General features: G+C 41.2%; 1 protein-coding gene across 1 annotated transcript; it reads left to right on the top strand.

Annotated features, from left to right (window-relative positions):
• Positions 1-8,510: 8,510 nt before the first annotated feature.
• LOC115110971 (zinc finger protein 771-like) lies at positions 8,511-10,422 on the top strand. Its single transcript, XM_029636855.2, has 2 exons — positions 8,511-8,829; positions 9,089-10,422. Exons 1-2 carry the CDS (start codon positions 8,634-8,636, stop codon positions 10,393-10,395), a joined length of 1,503 nt encoding a protein of 500 aa, XP_029492715.1. The 5' UTR covers positions 8,511-8,633; the 3' UTR covers positions 10,396-10,422.
• Positions 10,423-16,665: the final 6,243 nt, after the last annotated feature.

The following is a 16,665-nucleotide window of genomic DNA, read 5'->3' as shown; positions in this document are numbered from 1 at the left end:
TGGGGGAAGAAGCTACACTTTCTCATCCACCCACTCCAATGCAATACACTGTAGGCCTATGAATGACATATTGGCTTGCTCACACGCTCTATATAGGTAATGTTTTATAATGATGATTCTCCCATTCCATGGAATGTTGACCGTCCTCATATGACATGTCTGCTGAAATGTTTTATCTGGCTCTTCAATGATTGACAAAACAGACGAGGTTCACTTTGATTCTATACAAGTAAAGAGCAACAAAATCCAACTCCTTCCATGGAATGTGCACGGGCTCCATGATGGGAAAAAAAAGAAGAAGAAAAAAGAGAACAAGTTTCTTGAACACTTCAAGAGATTATCAGCAGATGTGGCTTTCCTGAAGAAAAAAAATTACATTTCAAAAAAGGAGAAATGTAATATTTAAAGAGGAGCTGGGTTGGTGAGGTCTATGCTGCCACCTACAGTAACAGCAGAGGTGTAGGCGTCCTGCCGAATAAGAATACACGTTTCCCTTAATATCGCAGCTCACAGATCAAGAAGGACATTTTCCAATGTTGAATTGTAACTTACATGGTGATAAATACACATTGATAATACCAATTACCCCACCAACAACGTTCTGGGCCATAACAGACTTTATATGGGCACATAGAATTCATAGAATAAAAAGGAAAGCCTTATAGCCTCCCAGACTTGGTATTGTATCGACTCGCCACCCAAGGCTTTTACTTGAGACATATTGTTTAATGCACTAAATAGGAACAATGGGTAATTATTGAAGATGTACATGCTCACCCCCAAAAATCTTTTCACATGTTTATTTGAAATGATAAAGCTAAGAACATAGTTAAGAACACTATAACAATATGGAATAAAATGAAACGGATTCTACAAGAACCAATATCACTCCCTAAAACACAACCCTATGGAACAATCCTTGGATAGCTTTTCAGAATGCACCAATAAATTGTCCCACGTGGAAAACTAAAGGCATAGAAACCGTAAATTACTTGTTAATAGGAAATAGATTCATTTTCATGACAGAATTAAAAAGCTATTTTTGACAAACCAATGCAGGTATTTTCCAATACATGCAACTAAAAATGTTCATATCACAAAATCTTGATTTTAAATATTTTGGACACCAGAGCAATCTTGGGGGAATCCTATTTGAGTCATAAAAGAATATTCATATGATTGTTCAGATACACAAAACCTTGCCTACCCAACTGACAATCTTTTAGAAAAAATAGAAACTATTGGAACCAAGACTTTAAAATAACTGATATTCGCACACAGGGTCGCAACTTTCACTGGGTGCGGGCGGGACATGACCCCCTCACATTCTGAAATGGCATTTTTGTCCCCCCCAATTTTATCATTGCACTGTGATACAAAATGCAGCGCCTGTGTGCTTTAGGACCATGTAGACGCCTCAGAGCAGTTGAGTAGGCTGTTTTCCAGTTTCAGCTGGCTGGATTAAGGACTGCAACTACACGGACACCACAGAGCATGCAGACAGGCTGTGAGAAGGCAAAGCTTCTGAAAGGCTGGAGTTTAGGACCAGCATAGCAGAGGTTAACAGAGGCAGCTGCTGTCTGTGTTGCGCATTTACTCTGAGTTGTAAAAGCAAGCAGAGCAGAAACTGGCTACTCTTTAGTTGACTGACCTAGCTGGCAAGGTAACTGCTGTTTGACAGAAGAAGAAAAAAATATTCACAGTGCTGAGCTAGTAGTGTAACTGACATGTTACGTTTGTTAATGTTTCATTCCCTCTTAACTGAAGTGAATTAACTACCATACCCAGTTCAGCTCTAGCTAGTTATCTGTCAGGTAGTGCTTCAACACCTGCATTGCTTGCTGTTTGGGGTGTTATTAGGCTGGGTTTCTGTACAGCACTTTGAGATATCAGCTGATGTACGAAGCACTATAGAAATACATTTGATTTGATTTGATTTAGTAGTATCAAACAGATGTTGTGTATATGAAAATGTTTTGTAGCCTTTGTTTTGTCCCATTTCAACAGAAGTATATTTGATGATATACCACTGTACCATTAGCAAGAGCTAGCCAAAAGTTGGCTTAAGTTAGCTATCTAGCTAACGCACCAACATTTGCAACTATTTTAAGGCAGTCTGACAAACCTCCAAAGTTGATTTCCAAACTGTATCAAACCAATATCTGAAGAAGACCTGGGAGATGATGAAGAATGGATACAGATATGTTAGAATGTCCAGTCATGTTCATATAATCTCACACATAAATTACTGCAGTTTAAGACCACCCATAGAATGTACTACAGTGCCTTGCGAAAGTATTCGGCCCCCTTGAACTTTGCGACCTTTTGACACATTTCAGGCTTCAAACATAAAGATATAAAACTGTATTTTTTTGTGAAGAATCAACAACAAGTGGGACACCATCATGAAGTGGAACGACATTTATTGGATATTTCAAACTTTTTTAACAAATCAAAAACTGAAAAATTGGGCGTGCAAAATTATTCAGCCCCTTTACTTTCAGTGCAGCAAACTCTCTCCAGAAGTTCAGTGAGGATCTCTGAATGATCCAATGTTGACCTAAATGACTAATGATGATAAATACAATCCACCTGTGTGTAATCAAGTCTCCGTATAAATGCACCTGCACTGTGATAGTCTCAGAGGTCCGTTAAAAGCGCAGAGAGCATCATGAAGAACAAGGAACACACCAGGCAGGTCCGAGATACTGTTGTGAAGAAGTTTAAAGCCGGATTTGGATACAAAAGATTTCCCAAGCTTTAAACATCCCAAGGAGCACTGTGCAAGTGATAATATTGAAATGGAAGGAGTATCAGACCACTGCAAATCTACCAAGACCTGGCCGTCCCTCTAAACGTTCAGCTCATACAAGGAGAAGACTGATCAGAGATGCAGCCAAGAGGCCCATGATCACTCTGGATGAACTGCAGAGATCTACAGCTGAGGTGGGAGACTCTGTCCATAGGACAACAATCAGTCGTATATTGCACAAATCTGGCCTTTATGGAAGAGTGGCAAGAAGAAAGCCATTTCTTAAAGATATCCATAAAAAGTGTCGTTTAAAGTTTGCCACAAGCCACCTGGGAGACACACCAAACATGTGGAAGAAGGTGCTCTGGTCAGATGAAACCAAAATTGAACTTTTTGGCAACAATGCAAAACGTTATGTTTGGCGTAAAAGCAACACAGCTCATCACCCTGAACACACCATCCCCACTGTCAAACATGGTGGTGGCAGCATCATGGTTTGGGCCTGCTTTTCTTCAGCAGGGACAGGGAAGATGGTTAAAATTGATGGGAAGATGGATGGAGCCAAATACAGGACCATTCTGGAAGATGGAGTCTGCAAAAGACCTGAGACTGGGACGGAGATTTGTCTTCCAACAACACAATGATCCAAAACATAAAGCAACATCTACAATGGAATGGTTCAAAAATAAACATATCCAGGTGTTAGAATGGCCAAGTCAAAGTCTAGACCTGAATCCAATCGAGAATCTGTGGAAAGAACTGAAAACTGCTGTTCACAAATGCTCTCCATCCAACCTCACTGAGCTCGAGCTGTTTTGCAAGGAGGAATGGGAAAAAATTCAGTCTCTCGATGTGCAAAACTGATAGAGACATACCCCAAGCGACTTACAGCTGTAATCGCAGCAAAAGGTGGCGCTACAAAGTATTAACTTAAGGGGGCTGAATAATTTTGCACGCCCAATTTTTCTGTTTTTGATTTGTTAAAAAAGTTTGAAATAGCCAATAAATGTCGTTCCACTTCATGATTGTGTCCCACTTGTTGTTGATTCTTCACAAAAAAATACAGTTTTATATCTTTATGTTTGAAGCCTGAAATGTGGCAAAAGGTCGCAAAGTTCAAGGGGGCTGAATACTCTCGCAAGGCACTGTATATGCCAGTTAAACTGAATATCATGTAATTCTGCTGCTGGAGGTGTAAAACACAAAAGGGGACATATTGCCTACAGTATGTTATGCTCTTGTGAAGGCTGGCTGAATTCTGGCAAAGAGTATGTTCTTTTATCTCAGCATGTCTACAGATTCTCCCTTCTCCCTGTTTTTGTTTGCTTGGAAATGTTGATACTGGAGACTGTTATTAAGTTAAAAGAGCTCTACAGTACTATTAGGCTTAAGCTATGAAATACAGTGTATTCGGAAAGTATTCACACCCCTTCACGTTTTCCATGTTTCCATGTACTTTGTTGAAGCACCTTTAGCAGCGATTACAACCTTGAGTCTTCTTGGGTATGATGCTACAAGCTTGGCACACCTGTATCTGGGGAGTTTCTCCCATTCTTCTCTGCAGATCCTCTCAAGCTCTATCAGTTTGGATGGAGGGGTGGCTGCACAGCTATTTTCAGGTCTTTCCAGAGATGTTTGATCAGGTTCAAGTCCGGCCTTTGGCTGGGCCACTCAAGGACTTTCAGAGACTTGTCCTGAAGCCACTCCTACTTTGTATTGACTGTGCGCTTAGGGTTATTGTCCTGTTGGAAGGTAAACCTTTGCCCCAATCTGAGGTTCTGAGTGCTCTGGAGCAGGTTTTCATCAAGGATCTCTATGTACTTTGCTACGTTTTTCTTTCCCTTCATCCTGACTAGTCCCCCAGTCCCTGCCACTGAAAAACATCCTCACAGCATGATGCTGCCACCACCATGCTTCACCGTAGAGATGGTATTGGCCAGGCGATGAGCGGTGACTGGTTTCCTCCAGACGTGACGCTTGGCATTCAGGCCAAGTTCAATGAATCCAAGATCAATCTTGGATTCATTAGACCAGATAATCTTGTTTCTCATGCTCTGAGAGTCCTTTCCGTGCCTTTTGGCAAACCCTGTCATGTAACTTTTACTGAGGAGTGGCTTCCATCTCGCCACTCTACCATAAAGGCCTGATTGGTGGAGTGCTGCAGAGATGGTTGCCCTTCTGGAAGATTCTCCCATCTTCACAGAGGAATTCTGGAGCTCTGTCAAAGTGACCATCAGGTCCTTGGTCATCTCCCTGACCAAGGCCCTTCTCGACTGATTGCTCAGTTTGGCCAGGATAATTGAATTATCAATCACTTAAACATATTTAATAATGATATCTTACCTAGCTTGCTGACTGTGGGCCTTTTTTCTTACTTTTTTCTTGTTTAAAATAGAGACTGCTAAATGGGTCATATTATAAATAATATATTAGTATTACATATATATTACATATTAGTGTAGAACTGCAGGATATTAGCTTTAGATGCCCCCCAAAATTCTAATATCAAAGTTGCACCCCTGTTGCAGTGGCGATTTTAGCATGTAAATCTTTGTGGGGCAAAACGTTTTTGTTGGTTTAAGATGCATGCCAGCAAACCCACGACACAACACTAAACAATACATTAATTGCACTATAACAGTGACAAACGGTGACCACACAGTAGTCCCAACACCTTACCACTGCTACACCTGGCTATCAGCGGAGCCTTGTCTGGCAGCGAAACAGTTCATTCAGCCTCATTTACTGCCTTTAAAAAAAACAAAGCTAATATGGCTGACTTGCTTAAACAAATGTTTTTTTCTACTGACAATTGAGATGTACAAACTATGGCATTCGAGGACGACCAGTGTTTAAGAGGCAATATGTAATTTCAATTAAGACATTAATGAGCGAGCTAGGATTAACAGTCAATATAACAATTTGTTCAGGACTTTTGAAATGTTTTTTATTTTTTATTTAACCTTTATTTAACTAGGCAAGTCAGTTAAGAACAAATTCTTATTTACAATGACGGCCTACCCCGGCCAAACCCCGGACGACGCTGGGCCAATTGTGCGCCGCCCTATGGGACTCCCAATCACGGCCGGTTGTGATACAGCCTGGAATCGAACCAGGGTCTGGAGTGACACCTGTAGCACTGAGATGCAGTGCCTTAGACCACTGTGCCACTCGGGAGCCCCTGAAGTGTACAGCGACAGAATTCAGAACATTCTTACAGTATTCTCCCTGTACACCAAGTCAGAACCGTAGGATAAATAAAGGGGGCATTTAAGCAGACAATGAAAGCTCTTACAATATTAAATTGTTACATTTCTCTAAAACAGGCTAAAGGCTACATGTGCACCACCAAGCCAGAACTGTAGGCAAAATTAGGAGGGGAAACGGGACCAAACTATTATGATGAGGCACGTGAGCTACGTACAGCTTACTGCACAACAAAACACGTAGTATTACCTTCTTAGCTACAGTATAAATATCTCCCATATTACATCATTCATGAAGCAGCATACAATACATTTTTGGACTCACCTTGTTGTGCTATGATCACTTGAACAAGAAGGTGGCGTGGTGGTCCTTCGTGATTAAATTTTGTCATCAAACTTTGTCATCAAAGTCTGGCATTCTCTGGATTGATGATGCTTCAAGACAACTGGGAACCCAGAAAAAAAGGTGGAATCGTGATGATGTCAGTAATCTTCAGGTCAGAGCTCTAGAAAGAGGCCCGAGTTCCCGACTTGCAATTCCGAGTTGGATGACCGTTCAAAATGTATTTTCCCAGTCTAAACTATTTTTTTTCAGAGTTTCCAGTTGTCTTGAACTCACTGAAATCAGATTTCCTAAGTTCTGAGTTTCCAGTTGTTTTGAGCGTGGCAGAAGTCGTGCTGGATTGACACCATAGCCAATGTTGAATGTTTATCATTTTAAGCTTGGAAAAGAGACCCTTAAACCCAGACTTGGGACTAAACACCCACTCCACTTAACACCAATTCCTTCCAAACCACTCATTGTTGAATTTGCGATTTCCAACTTATGCAATGTTTATGTCCAATGGCCGATGAGCACCGATACGTTTTATTTGGTACGGCAACTGCACCGCCCTCAACCTCAACCACAAGGCTCTCCAGAGGGTGGTGCGGTCTGCACAACACATCACCTGGGGCAAACTACCTGCCCTCCATGACACCTACAGCACTTGATGTCACAGGGAGGCCAAAAAGATCATCAAGGACAACCACCCGAGCCACTGCCTTTTCACACCGCTATCATCCAGAAGGCGAGGTCAGTGCAGGTGCATCAAAGCTGAGACAGAGAGATTGAAAAACAGCTTCCATCTCAAGGCCATCAGACTGCCAAACAGCAATCACTAACCCAGAGAGGCTGCTGACTACATTGAGACCCAATCACTGGACACTTTAATAAACGGATCACTAGTCACTTTAAACAACGCTTCCAATAATTCCACTTTAATGTTTACATATCTTACATTACTCACATCACATGTATATACCGTATTTTATACCATCTACTGCACCTTGTCTACGCCGCTCGGCGATCGCTCATCCATATACATATATGTACATATTCTCATTCACCGCTTTAGATTTGTGTGTATTAGGTAGTTGTTGAGGAATTGTTAGATTACTTGTTAGATATTACTGCACTGTTGGAACTAAAAGCACAGGCATGTCGCTACACACGCATTAACATCTGCTAACCATGTGTATGTGACTAATAAAATTTGATTTGATTTTCAAGCTCTACCCTTAGATTTGGTGATGACGTAGTGTCCCCAAGCTACTAGAGAACATTACCAACCCAAACACTCCGTATTTCCACTGGCTGCCCCACCACCACAGAAAGCACTGAGCTAGGCTGAAACACCTGCATTTTGGAGCTGCCTTACTCAAGAAAGCAAAAAAGAGATCTTAGTTTGTATGCTGCTTTATTAACTAAATTGTTGTATATATATTTTTTACAAACTGATATGTGACACGTATTAATGCCAAAATAGGCATGTTTTTGTTTTTATAGCTAGCTAGAAAGGTGGGGCACTGCTCTGATGGCACAAATTTGAGGGAGTTGGAATTTTACTAACAAATTAGTTAAAGAAAGGGTACGCTTAATCCATTATAAACCGATCTATATAATTTATTTTACAAGAGTCAAAATCCACAGCACAACGACAACGTCTTCAGTACACTGGACATGAATATGAATACGACCTTTAGATCGCGAAAACATCAAACATGTCAGATTTCAATACTGGTCGATGTCATAAAGCGGGAGGTTGTCTTCTCTCGAATGAGACATTGGTCGTATTTTTTTGCGATATTCCTACCTCTAGAAATGTGTAAGTTAACAGAGGGTCTAACACATATATTTGTGCATTGCATAGTGCCGCCGCGAAGGTCAGACTCCACTCTTTGAGCCACATCGACCTGCAAGTTGAACGTGATGAGATTGTAGACTCCTAAAAAGCTACCCAACCAGCCCATAGAGAGAACATTACATTCTGGGTTTTGTTGTCGACTTCAGCTGCAACATATTTCAGCAACGATTTTCACATGTTGCTACCAACCTTATTATAACGACAAAATAAAACATTTGTTCACAAAAAATATTGTTCTCACGTAGTGTTATGTAACACTGTAAAGTATAGGAATGAGTGTATTTTTCCTTTAATGTTTAGACAATTATTGTTCATATCATGAATAAATACAGGTTACTGATACTTCTCTACTATTCGAAATTCCGTTACCCGGAAGTACTTTTTAAGTGTTACTGACGAGACGCTGATCTAGTCTGGATTCATCAGTCTTCACAACGGTATCGCCAGTATTTATAACTTCTTCCACCTTCAATCCATTTCACCCTCAAAATGTCTAAACTACAGCTGCTTAATGTGATTCTCAAAGAAAAATTAACTTCAGTTCCTTTGGAGATATCAGTGGCAGTCCAAAAAACGATGGCAGAGTACCTAGATGAAATCTTCCGTTTGAAACGGGCGAATGCACGTCTACGAAAACTGCTGGATTTGGTTTTTAAACCAGAGATAAAGTTGCATAGATTAGCAGGTTTGTGTCTTTTTGTCATTCGTTATGCATTGTAGCCTAATTGTCGTCATTTACATTTTAGATGTATATCATATATGACCGCGTTTTTCATGAATTTCATGATATTTTGAAGCATTTTCAAAACTGGTACTGGATACCGGAAGTAAAGCAGAAATTTAAGTAACTATCCCTATTTTTAGTGGAAGTCACTAGACCTATTTCTTGTCTCTTTTCAGTGTTTACGGTTTAATCAAATGTCATCCTTTCTCGTTCCCTCCAGTCCTCCAGCAGCTCAGTCTCACTGAAGAGGAGATTAACCCAGAGCAGCAGGAATGGAACCCTGGTCTGGGTCCAGTGGAGTCTGATGCAGAAGAGTCTATATGGGACTCTTTCAACATCATAACTGAAGAGAACCAAACAGAATCTGATGGCGAGAGCTACGGTGAGTCCGAATTAACCAGTGATTATGAGCCCCCCTCTGAAGTAAATGCAGACAGTGACAACAGTGGAAGTCATAAAGGAAAATGGGATGGAGTGGAGAAGAGAATATCACTGTCAGGGTTAAAGCCTCTTAAATCAAAGCGAAGAAGAGGACGGCCAAGAAAAGAAACCAGTGAGTTGCCTGATCTGATATGTGACGTGTGCGGGAAATGCTTGGCGAATGAGCGTAGTCTGAAAAGGCATCGGCAAAGCCGGCACAGTAAAGACAGACCATACATGTGTGACACATGTGGACACTGTTTTGCCATGAACTGCTCCCTGAGGAGGCACATGAAGATTCACATGGAGGAGAGACAACATGGCTGCACTGAATGTGGCAGACGTTTTTTTCACAAGAAAAGCCTGAAAAATCACATGGATACTCATAAAGGGCTAGTTTTTAAATGTGATTTTTGTGGAAAATGTGTGACGACAAAAGCAAGTCTGAAACTGCATCGGCGAATTCACACTGGGGAGAAATCGCATCCGTGCAAAGAATGTGACAAAGCCTTCTACCGTGAGTCAGACTTGATAAAGCACACGAGAACTCACACTGGGGAGAAACCATTCCGGTGCAAAGAATGTGGCAGATGCTTCGTGGAGAAGGGAACCCTGACAAAGCATATGATGACTCACACAGAGGAGAAACCACATCGCTGCAACAAATGTGGCAGATGCTTCGGTCTGAAGGGAAACCTGACAGTGCATATGAGGACCCACACAGGGGAGGGGGTTCAGTGTCATATGTGTGGAACTCACTTGAAATTAGCATCAAGTCTGAAAAGACATCTACAAACTCACAGAAGGAATATTAACAATAACGCACTCTCCCCTGGTTCCCAGTCGAAGCGTACATCCTCTTCAATACCCTGGTGCTTGTCTACGGAGCAGCAAGGGGAACTGCCCCTCCCTACCTTCAGGCTATGCTCAAACCCTACACCCCAATCCGAGCATTCCATTCTGCCACCTCTGGTCTCTTGGCCCCCCCATCCCTATGAGGGGCTGGCCCCCACTCATACCAGTCAAAGCTCTTCTCTTCCCTGGCACCCAAATGGTGGAACAAGCTTCCCCCAAATGAAAATGACTGAAAATCTACTTCTTCACTAAATATCTTGACTAAATCCCACAGCCCCCCCCCCCCCCCCCCCCCAAATAAAAATAAACAATAACAAACAAGCATTTGCACTTGTCGTTTCTAGCACTGACCTTGCTGACTACTTTGAGGTCAAATGTACTTACTAAGACTGATATGTGGTTGTCTCACTGAGCTGTCTTAAAGCTATAATCTGCAGTTGAAACATTAACAAAGCGTCACCCTACCACTGTTTTGGTAAACAACTGAGGGAAGGGCCTGGAGAAATGTAACCAGTCAGATTCATAGACCGAGTTATGGATGCAAGTTTTAACCATGTTTTGAGTCTATGCAGTGTTCATATTTAAGTTGTTTTACAAACATTGGAGCTTATATTTTGGGTTCTGAAGTGGTATGACAGTTGAACTAAGCTATTTTATTTATTTAACCTTTTTTTAACTGGGCAAGTCAGTTAAGAGAAAAATGTATTTTACAATGACGGCTAAACCCTCTATTAACCCGGACGACGCTGGGCCAATTGTGCCCCACCCTATGGGACTCCCGATCACATCCGGTTGTGATACAGGCCCGGGATCGAACCAGGGTCTGTACTGACGCCTCTAGTACTGAGATGCAGTGCCTTAGACTGCTGCACCACTCGGGAGCCTTATAATGACGCATTTAAAGTTTTATATTCTTCAAGAATCAATGGGTATTTCTAAATAATTTCTAAATCCAAAAATGGATGTAGCAACTAAGGATTTGAGCTTTAAGTCGAATGCACTAACTGTAAGTCACTCTGGAGAAGACCGTCTGCTAATGTTAATGTCTGAGAACACGTAACAATGCCTTCTGTTTAAAATGGGTTTGTTCGAAGATCGAAGAGACAACTATCAAGAGGACATACCCATCAGGTAGGTCACTGCTCTTGGTTAAAAGAACAGCCTGCAATCTTGGAATCTGTTCAATGGTAATTTGAATTAATACAGCCTACCCTATTCATTTCTGACATATGTAACTTTGTAATGCACAACTGAAACTCAGAATATTATATTATATTACTATGTTGTTTACTAACAAGAAGAATGTAAACAACCAATATCTTCAAAATGTTAAAATATAATGTGGATGTTATGGCTGTCAGTCTTTGTATATAGAGTGCTGTCTATGAATGTAAGAGGGTTACATTTCCCTATCCCCATTTTTGTTGGAAAAACAATTGGTGGGGGCAATTATAGCCTTGCAGACCTTTGGCATTCTAGTTGTCAATTTGTTGAGGTAATCTGAAGAGATTTCACCCCATGCTTCCTGAAGCACCTCCCACAATTTGAATTGGCTTGATGGGCACTTCTTTCGAACCATACGGTCAAGCTGCTCCCACAACAGCTCAATAGGGTTGAGATCAGGTGACTGTGCTGGCCACTCCACTATAGATAGAATACCAGTTGACTGCTTCTTCCTTAAATAGTTATTGCCTAGTTTGGAGCTGTGCTTTGGGTCATTGTCCTGTTGTAGGAGGAAATTGGCTCCAATTAAGCGCCATCCACAGGGTATGGCATGGCGTTGCAAAATGGAGTGAAGATCCCTTCAAGATCCCTTTTACCCTGCACAAATCTCCCACTTTACCACCACCAAAGCACCCCCAGACCATTACATTGCCTCCACCATGTTTGACAGTTGGCATCAAGCACTCCTCCGGCATCTTTTCATTTTTTCTGCGTCTCAGGAATGTTCTTCTTTGTGATCCGAACACCTCAAACTTAGATTTGTCTGTCCATAACACTTTTTTCCAATCTTCCTCTGTTCAGTGTCTGCGTTCTTTTGCCCATCTTAATCTTTTAATTTGATTGGCCAGTCTGAGATATGGCTTTTTTTCTTTGTAAGTCTGCCTAGAAGTCCAGCATCCCGGAGTCACCTCTTCAATGTTGACGTTGAGACTGGTGTTTTGTGGGTACAATTTAATGAAGCTGCCAGTTGAGGACTTCTGAGGCGTCTGTTTATCAAACTAGATTCCTCTTTGTCCTCTTTCTCAGTTGTGCACCGGGGCCTCCCACTCCTATTTCTATTCTGGTTAGAGGCAGTTTGTGCTGTTCTGTGAAGGTAGTAGTACACAGCGTTGTACAAGATCTTCAGTTTCTTGGCAATTTCTCACATGGAATAGCCTTCATTTCTCAGAACAAGAATAGACTGACGTGTTTCAGAAGAAAGGTCTTTCTGATTCCCAGCCACATGGGCACCCCTATAATTAACACATACCACTACTTTCCCCAGTACTACACATTCCTTTGTCTCATACCCTTCTGCACACCTAGGAACCTCCCTCTAACACACTGCTGCCACATGCCCATAAGCTTGACACCTGTAACAACTGTGGATGCACGATATATCAGTGAGCATTTCAGAATCGGCCCGATGTCTAGTTTAACGCCGATGTGCACAACTGATGTCAAAGCTGATACCTATATAACGTATGTAGATGACGTGCATAATTACATAATGTAGGTAGATGACGTGCATACCTATATAACGTAGGTAGATGACGTGCATACCTATATAACGTAGGTAGATGACGTGCATACCTATATAACGTAGGTAGATGACGTGCATACCTATATAACGTAGGTAGATGACGTGCATACCTATATAACGTAGGTAGATGACGTGCATACCTATATAACGTAGGTAGATGACGTGCATACTTATATAACGTAGGTAGATGACGTGCATATATAACGTAGGTAGATGACGTGCTTATATAACGTAGGTAGATGACGTGCATATATAACGTAGGTAGATGACGTGCATACCTATATAACGTAGGTAGATGACGTGCATATATAATGTAGGTAGATGACGTGCATACCTATATAACGTAGGTAGATGACGTGCATATATAATGTAGGTAGATGACGTGCATACCTATATAACGTAGGTAGATGACGTGCATACCTATATAACGTAGGTAGATGACGTGCATACCTATATAACGTAGGTAGATGACGTGCATACCTATATAACGTAGGTAGATGACGTGCATACCTATATAACGTAGGTAGATGACGTGCATACTTATATAACGTAGGTAGATGACGTGCATACTTATATAACGTAGGTAGATGACGTGCATACTTATATAACGTAGGTAGATGACGTGCATATATAACGTAGGTAGATGACGTGCATATATAACGTAGGTAGATGACGTGCATATATAACGTAGGTAGATGACGTACATGCATATAACGTAGGTAGATGACGTGCATACCTATATAACGTAGGTAGATGACGTGCTTATATAACGTAGGTAGATGACGTGCATACCTATATAACGTAGGTAGATGACGTGCATACCTATATAACGTAGGTAGATGACGTGCATACCTATATAACGTAGGTAGATGACGTGCATACCTATATAACGTAGGTAGATGACGTGCATACCTATATAACGTAGGTAGATGACGTGCATACCTATATAACGTAGGTAGATGACGTGCATACCTATATAACGTAGGTAGATGACGTGCTTATATAACGTAGGTAGATGACGCGCTTACCTATATAACGTAGGTAGATGACGCGCATACCTATATAACGTAGGTAGATGACGTGCTTATATAACGTAGGTAGATGACGTGCTTATATAACGTAGGTAGATGACGTGCATACCTATATAACGTAGGTAGATGACGTGCATACCTATATAACGTAGGTAGATGACGTGCATACCTATATAACGTAGGTAGATGACGCGCATACCTATATAACGTAGGTAGATGACGTGCTTATATAACGTAGGTAGATGACGTGCATACCTATATAACGTAGGTAACTGATGTGCATACCTATATAACGTAGGTAGATGACGTGCATACCTATATAACGTAGGTAGATGACGTGCATACCTATATAACGTAGGTAACTGACGTGCATACCTATATAACGTAGGTAGATGACGTCATGCCGCCACAGAAAATACAGCGCTACACAGAACAAAGGCAGAAAAATACTAAGCTCATACTTCCAAATAAACAAGTTCAAGTCCAGCAGTCATTTGAAAGAGTAAGAACATTTCAGCGAGACAACTCAAAAGGTGAAATCCATTAATGCCAAGATAATGGAATTTATTGCCCTTGACAATCAACCATTATCTGTTGTGGATGATGTTGGCTTTCGCCGACTGGTCGAGCACCTCGAGCCCTGGCACACAATGCCAAGTAGGCGCTATTTTTCAGATGTTGCCCTACCGGAGTTACACAGTATTTGAGCTACTTGCTATGGGCGTCACTGCTATTAGCTTCACGACTGACATGTGGACCAGCGATGTCAGCCCCATGACCATGCTGAGTCTGACAGCACAGTGGGTTGACGAGGATCTCGTACTGAGGAAAGCCGTATTGCATGCTCAAGAATGTGCTGGTTCTCATAACACTGCTGCCATTTCAATGGCATTTGAGAACATGTTTGAAACTTGGAAAGATGAACACACAACTAGCTCCATTCGAACAACTGACTGGAGAAATAAGCTCATCAACTGTGCCTGCAGCAGACGTGATACCCTCTGTCATGGTATTGAAACTCCTGCTCAACAAAACTGCCGACACAGACCATGGGGTTAACACTTGCAAAAGTACTGTACTAGAGGCTGTGAACAAGCGATTCGGTGGCATTCTCTCTGAGCCTTTTTACTGTGTCGCCACCGTGCTCGATGCTAGGTACAAGGACCGTTACTTCGATGCAGACAAGAAACAGGGTTTACGTGAAATGTTAGACACAGCTGGACAAGATGGAAATGGACACAGTGACAGTGAAGCACAGAGGAAGAGAGACCACGAACAGATAGCTGAAACTTCGCTGCTTGACATGTATGATTAAATCCTGGTTGAGACTGAACAAATTAACAATGAAACAGCACAGCAAGTAGGTGAAAGAAAGAGGTTTTGATTATGTTTTACTGGTAATGGGGACATACCATGGGGCGGCAGGGTAGCCTAGTGGTTAGAGCGTTGGACTAGTATCCGGAAGGTTGCAAGTTCAAACCCCCGAGCTGACAAGGTACAAATCTGTTGTTCTGCCCCTGAACAGGCAGTTAACCCACTGTTCCTAGGCCACCATTGAAAATAAGAATTTGTTCTTAACTGACTTGCCTAGTTAAATAAAGGTAAAATAAATGTTAAAAATACCGAAATGCCAACTAAATTTCCTTGCGAGCAAAACAATTCACATCTCTTGCCCCAGAAAAGTGGGATGCATGCCAGCAAAGCCACTACACAACACTAAACAATACATTAATTGCACTATAACGGTGCCAAACTGTGCCCACAAACTGTTAGGGCCTACATAAAGCTGTCCCAACATCTTACCACTGCTACACCTGGCTATCATTGAAACCGTTCATTTACTGCCTTAAAAAAAAAACGTGGTTTCTAATAACAATTGATATGTATAAACTATGGCATAGGGGGACGACAAGCGGATAGGCGTTATTTCGATTAAGAAATTAATGTTTGTAAGTCGCTCTGGATAAGAGCGTCTGCTAAATGACTTAAATGTAAATGTAATGAGCGAGCTAGGATGGACGTCAACTATGTAAAGAAAAAAGTATTTAATAAGAATATTTCATTCATTCAGATCTAGGATGTGTTATTTTAGTGTTCCCTTAATTTTTTGGAGCAGTGTGTATATATATATATATTAGTATGTTGTTTGTTTGCTGATGTGACACATATTAATGCCAAAATAACATGCTAAACGGGCACCCCCCCAAAAAAACTGTATATATATATATATATATATATATATATATATATTATTTTTTAAGTCAGATGTTTACATACACATTAGCCAAATATATTTAAACTCAGTTTTTCCACAATTCCTGACATTTAATCCTAGTAAATATTCCCTGTTTTAGGTCAGTTAGGATCACCAATTTATTTTAAGAATGTGAAATGTCAGAATAATAGTAGAGAGACTGATTTATTTCAGCTTTTATTTCTTTCATCACATTCCCAGTAGGTCAGAAGTTTACATACACTCAATTAGTATTTAGTAGCATTGCCTTTAAATTGTTTAACTTGGGTCAAACTTGGGTTTTCAGGTAGCCTTCCACAATAAATTGGGTTCATTTTGGCCCATTCCTCCTTACAGAGCTGGTGTAGGTGTGCTCACACACACCTTTTTGTTCTGCCCACAAATTTTCTATGGGATTGAGGTCAGGTATTGATGGCCACTCCAATACCTTGACTTTGTTGTCCTTAAGCCATTTTGCCATAACTTTGGAAGTATGCATGGGGTCATTGTCC

This window comes from Oncorhynchus nerka, linkage group LG27 (genome assembly GCF_034236695.1).
Source record: "Oncorhynchus nerka isolate Pitt River linkage group LG27, Oner_Uvic_2.0, whole genome shotgun sequence".
NCBI lineage: Eukaryota > Metazoa > Chordata > Actinopteri > Salmoniformes > Salmonidae > Oncorhynchus > Oncorhynchus nerka.
Note: the sequence above shows the minus strand (reverse complement) of the source record. Positions and strands in the feature narration are given on the sequence as shown.

Bases quoted from the DNA above. Each gene is read 5' to 3' on its own strand.
- LOC115110971 (XM_029636855.2), top strand. From the start codon at position 8,634: ATGTCTAAACTACAGCTGCTTAATGTGATTCTCAAAGAAAAATTAACT. The intron at 8,830-9,088 runs GTTTGTGTCTTT...CGTTCCCTCCAG, and splicing joins AAAGTTGCATAGATTAGCAG to TCCTCCAGCAGCTCAGTCTC.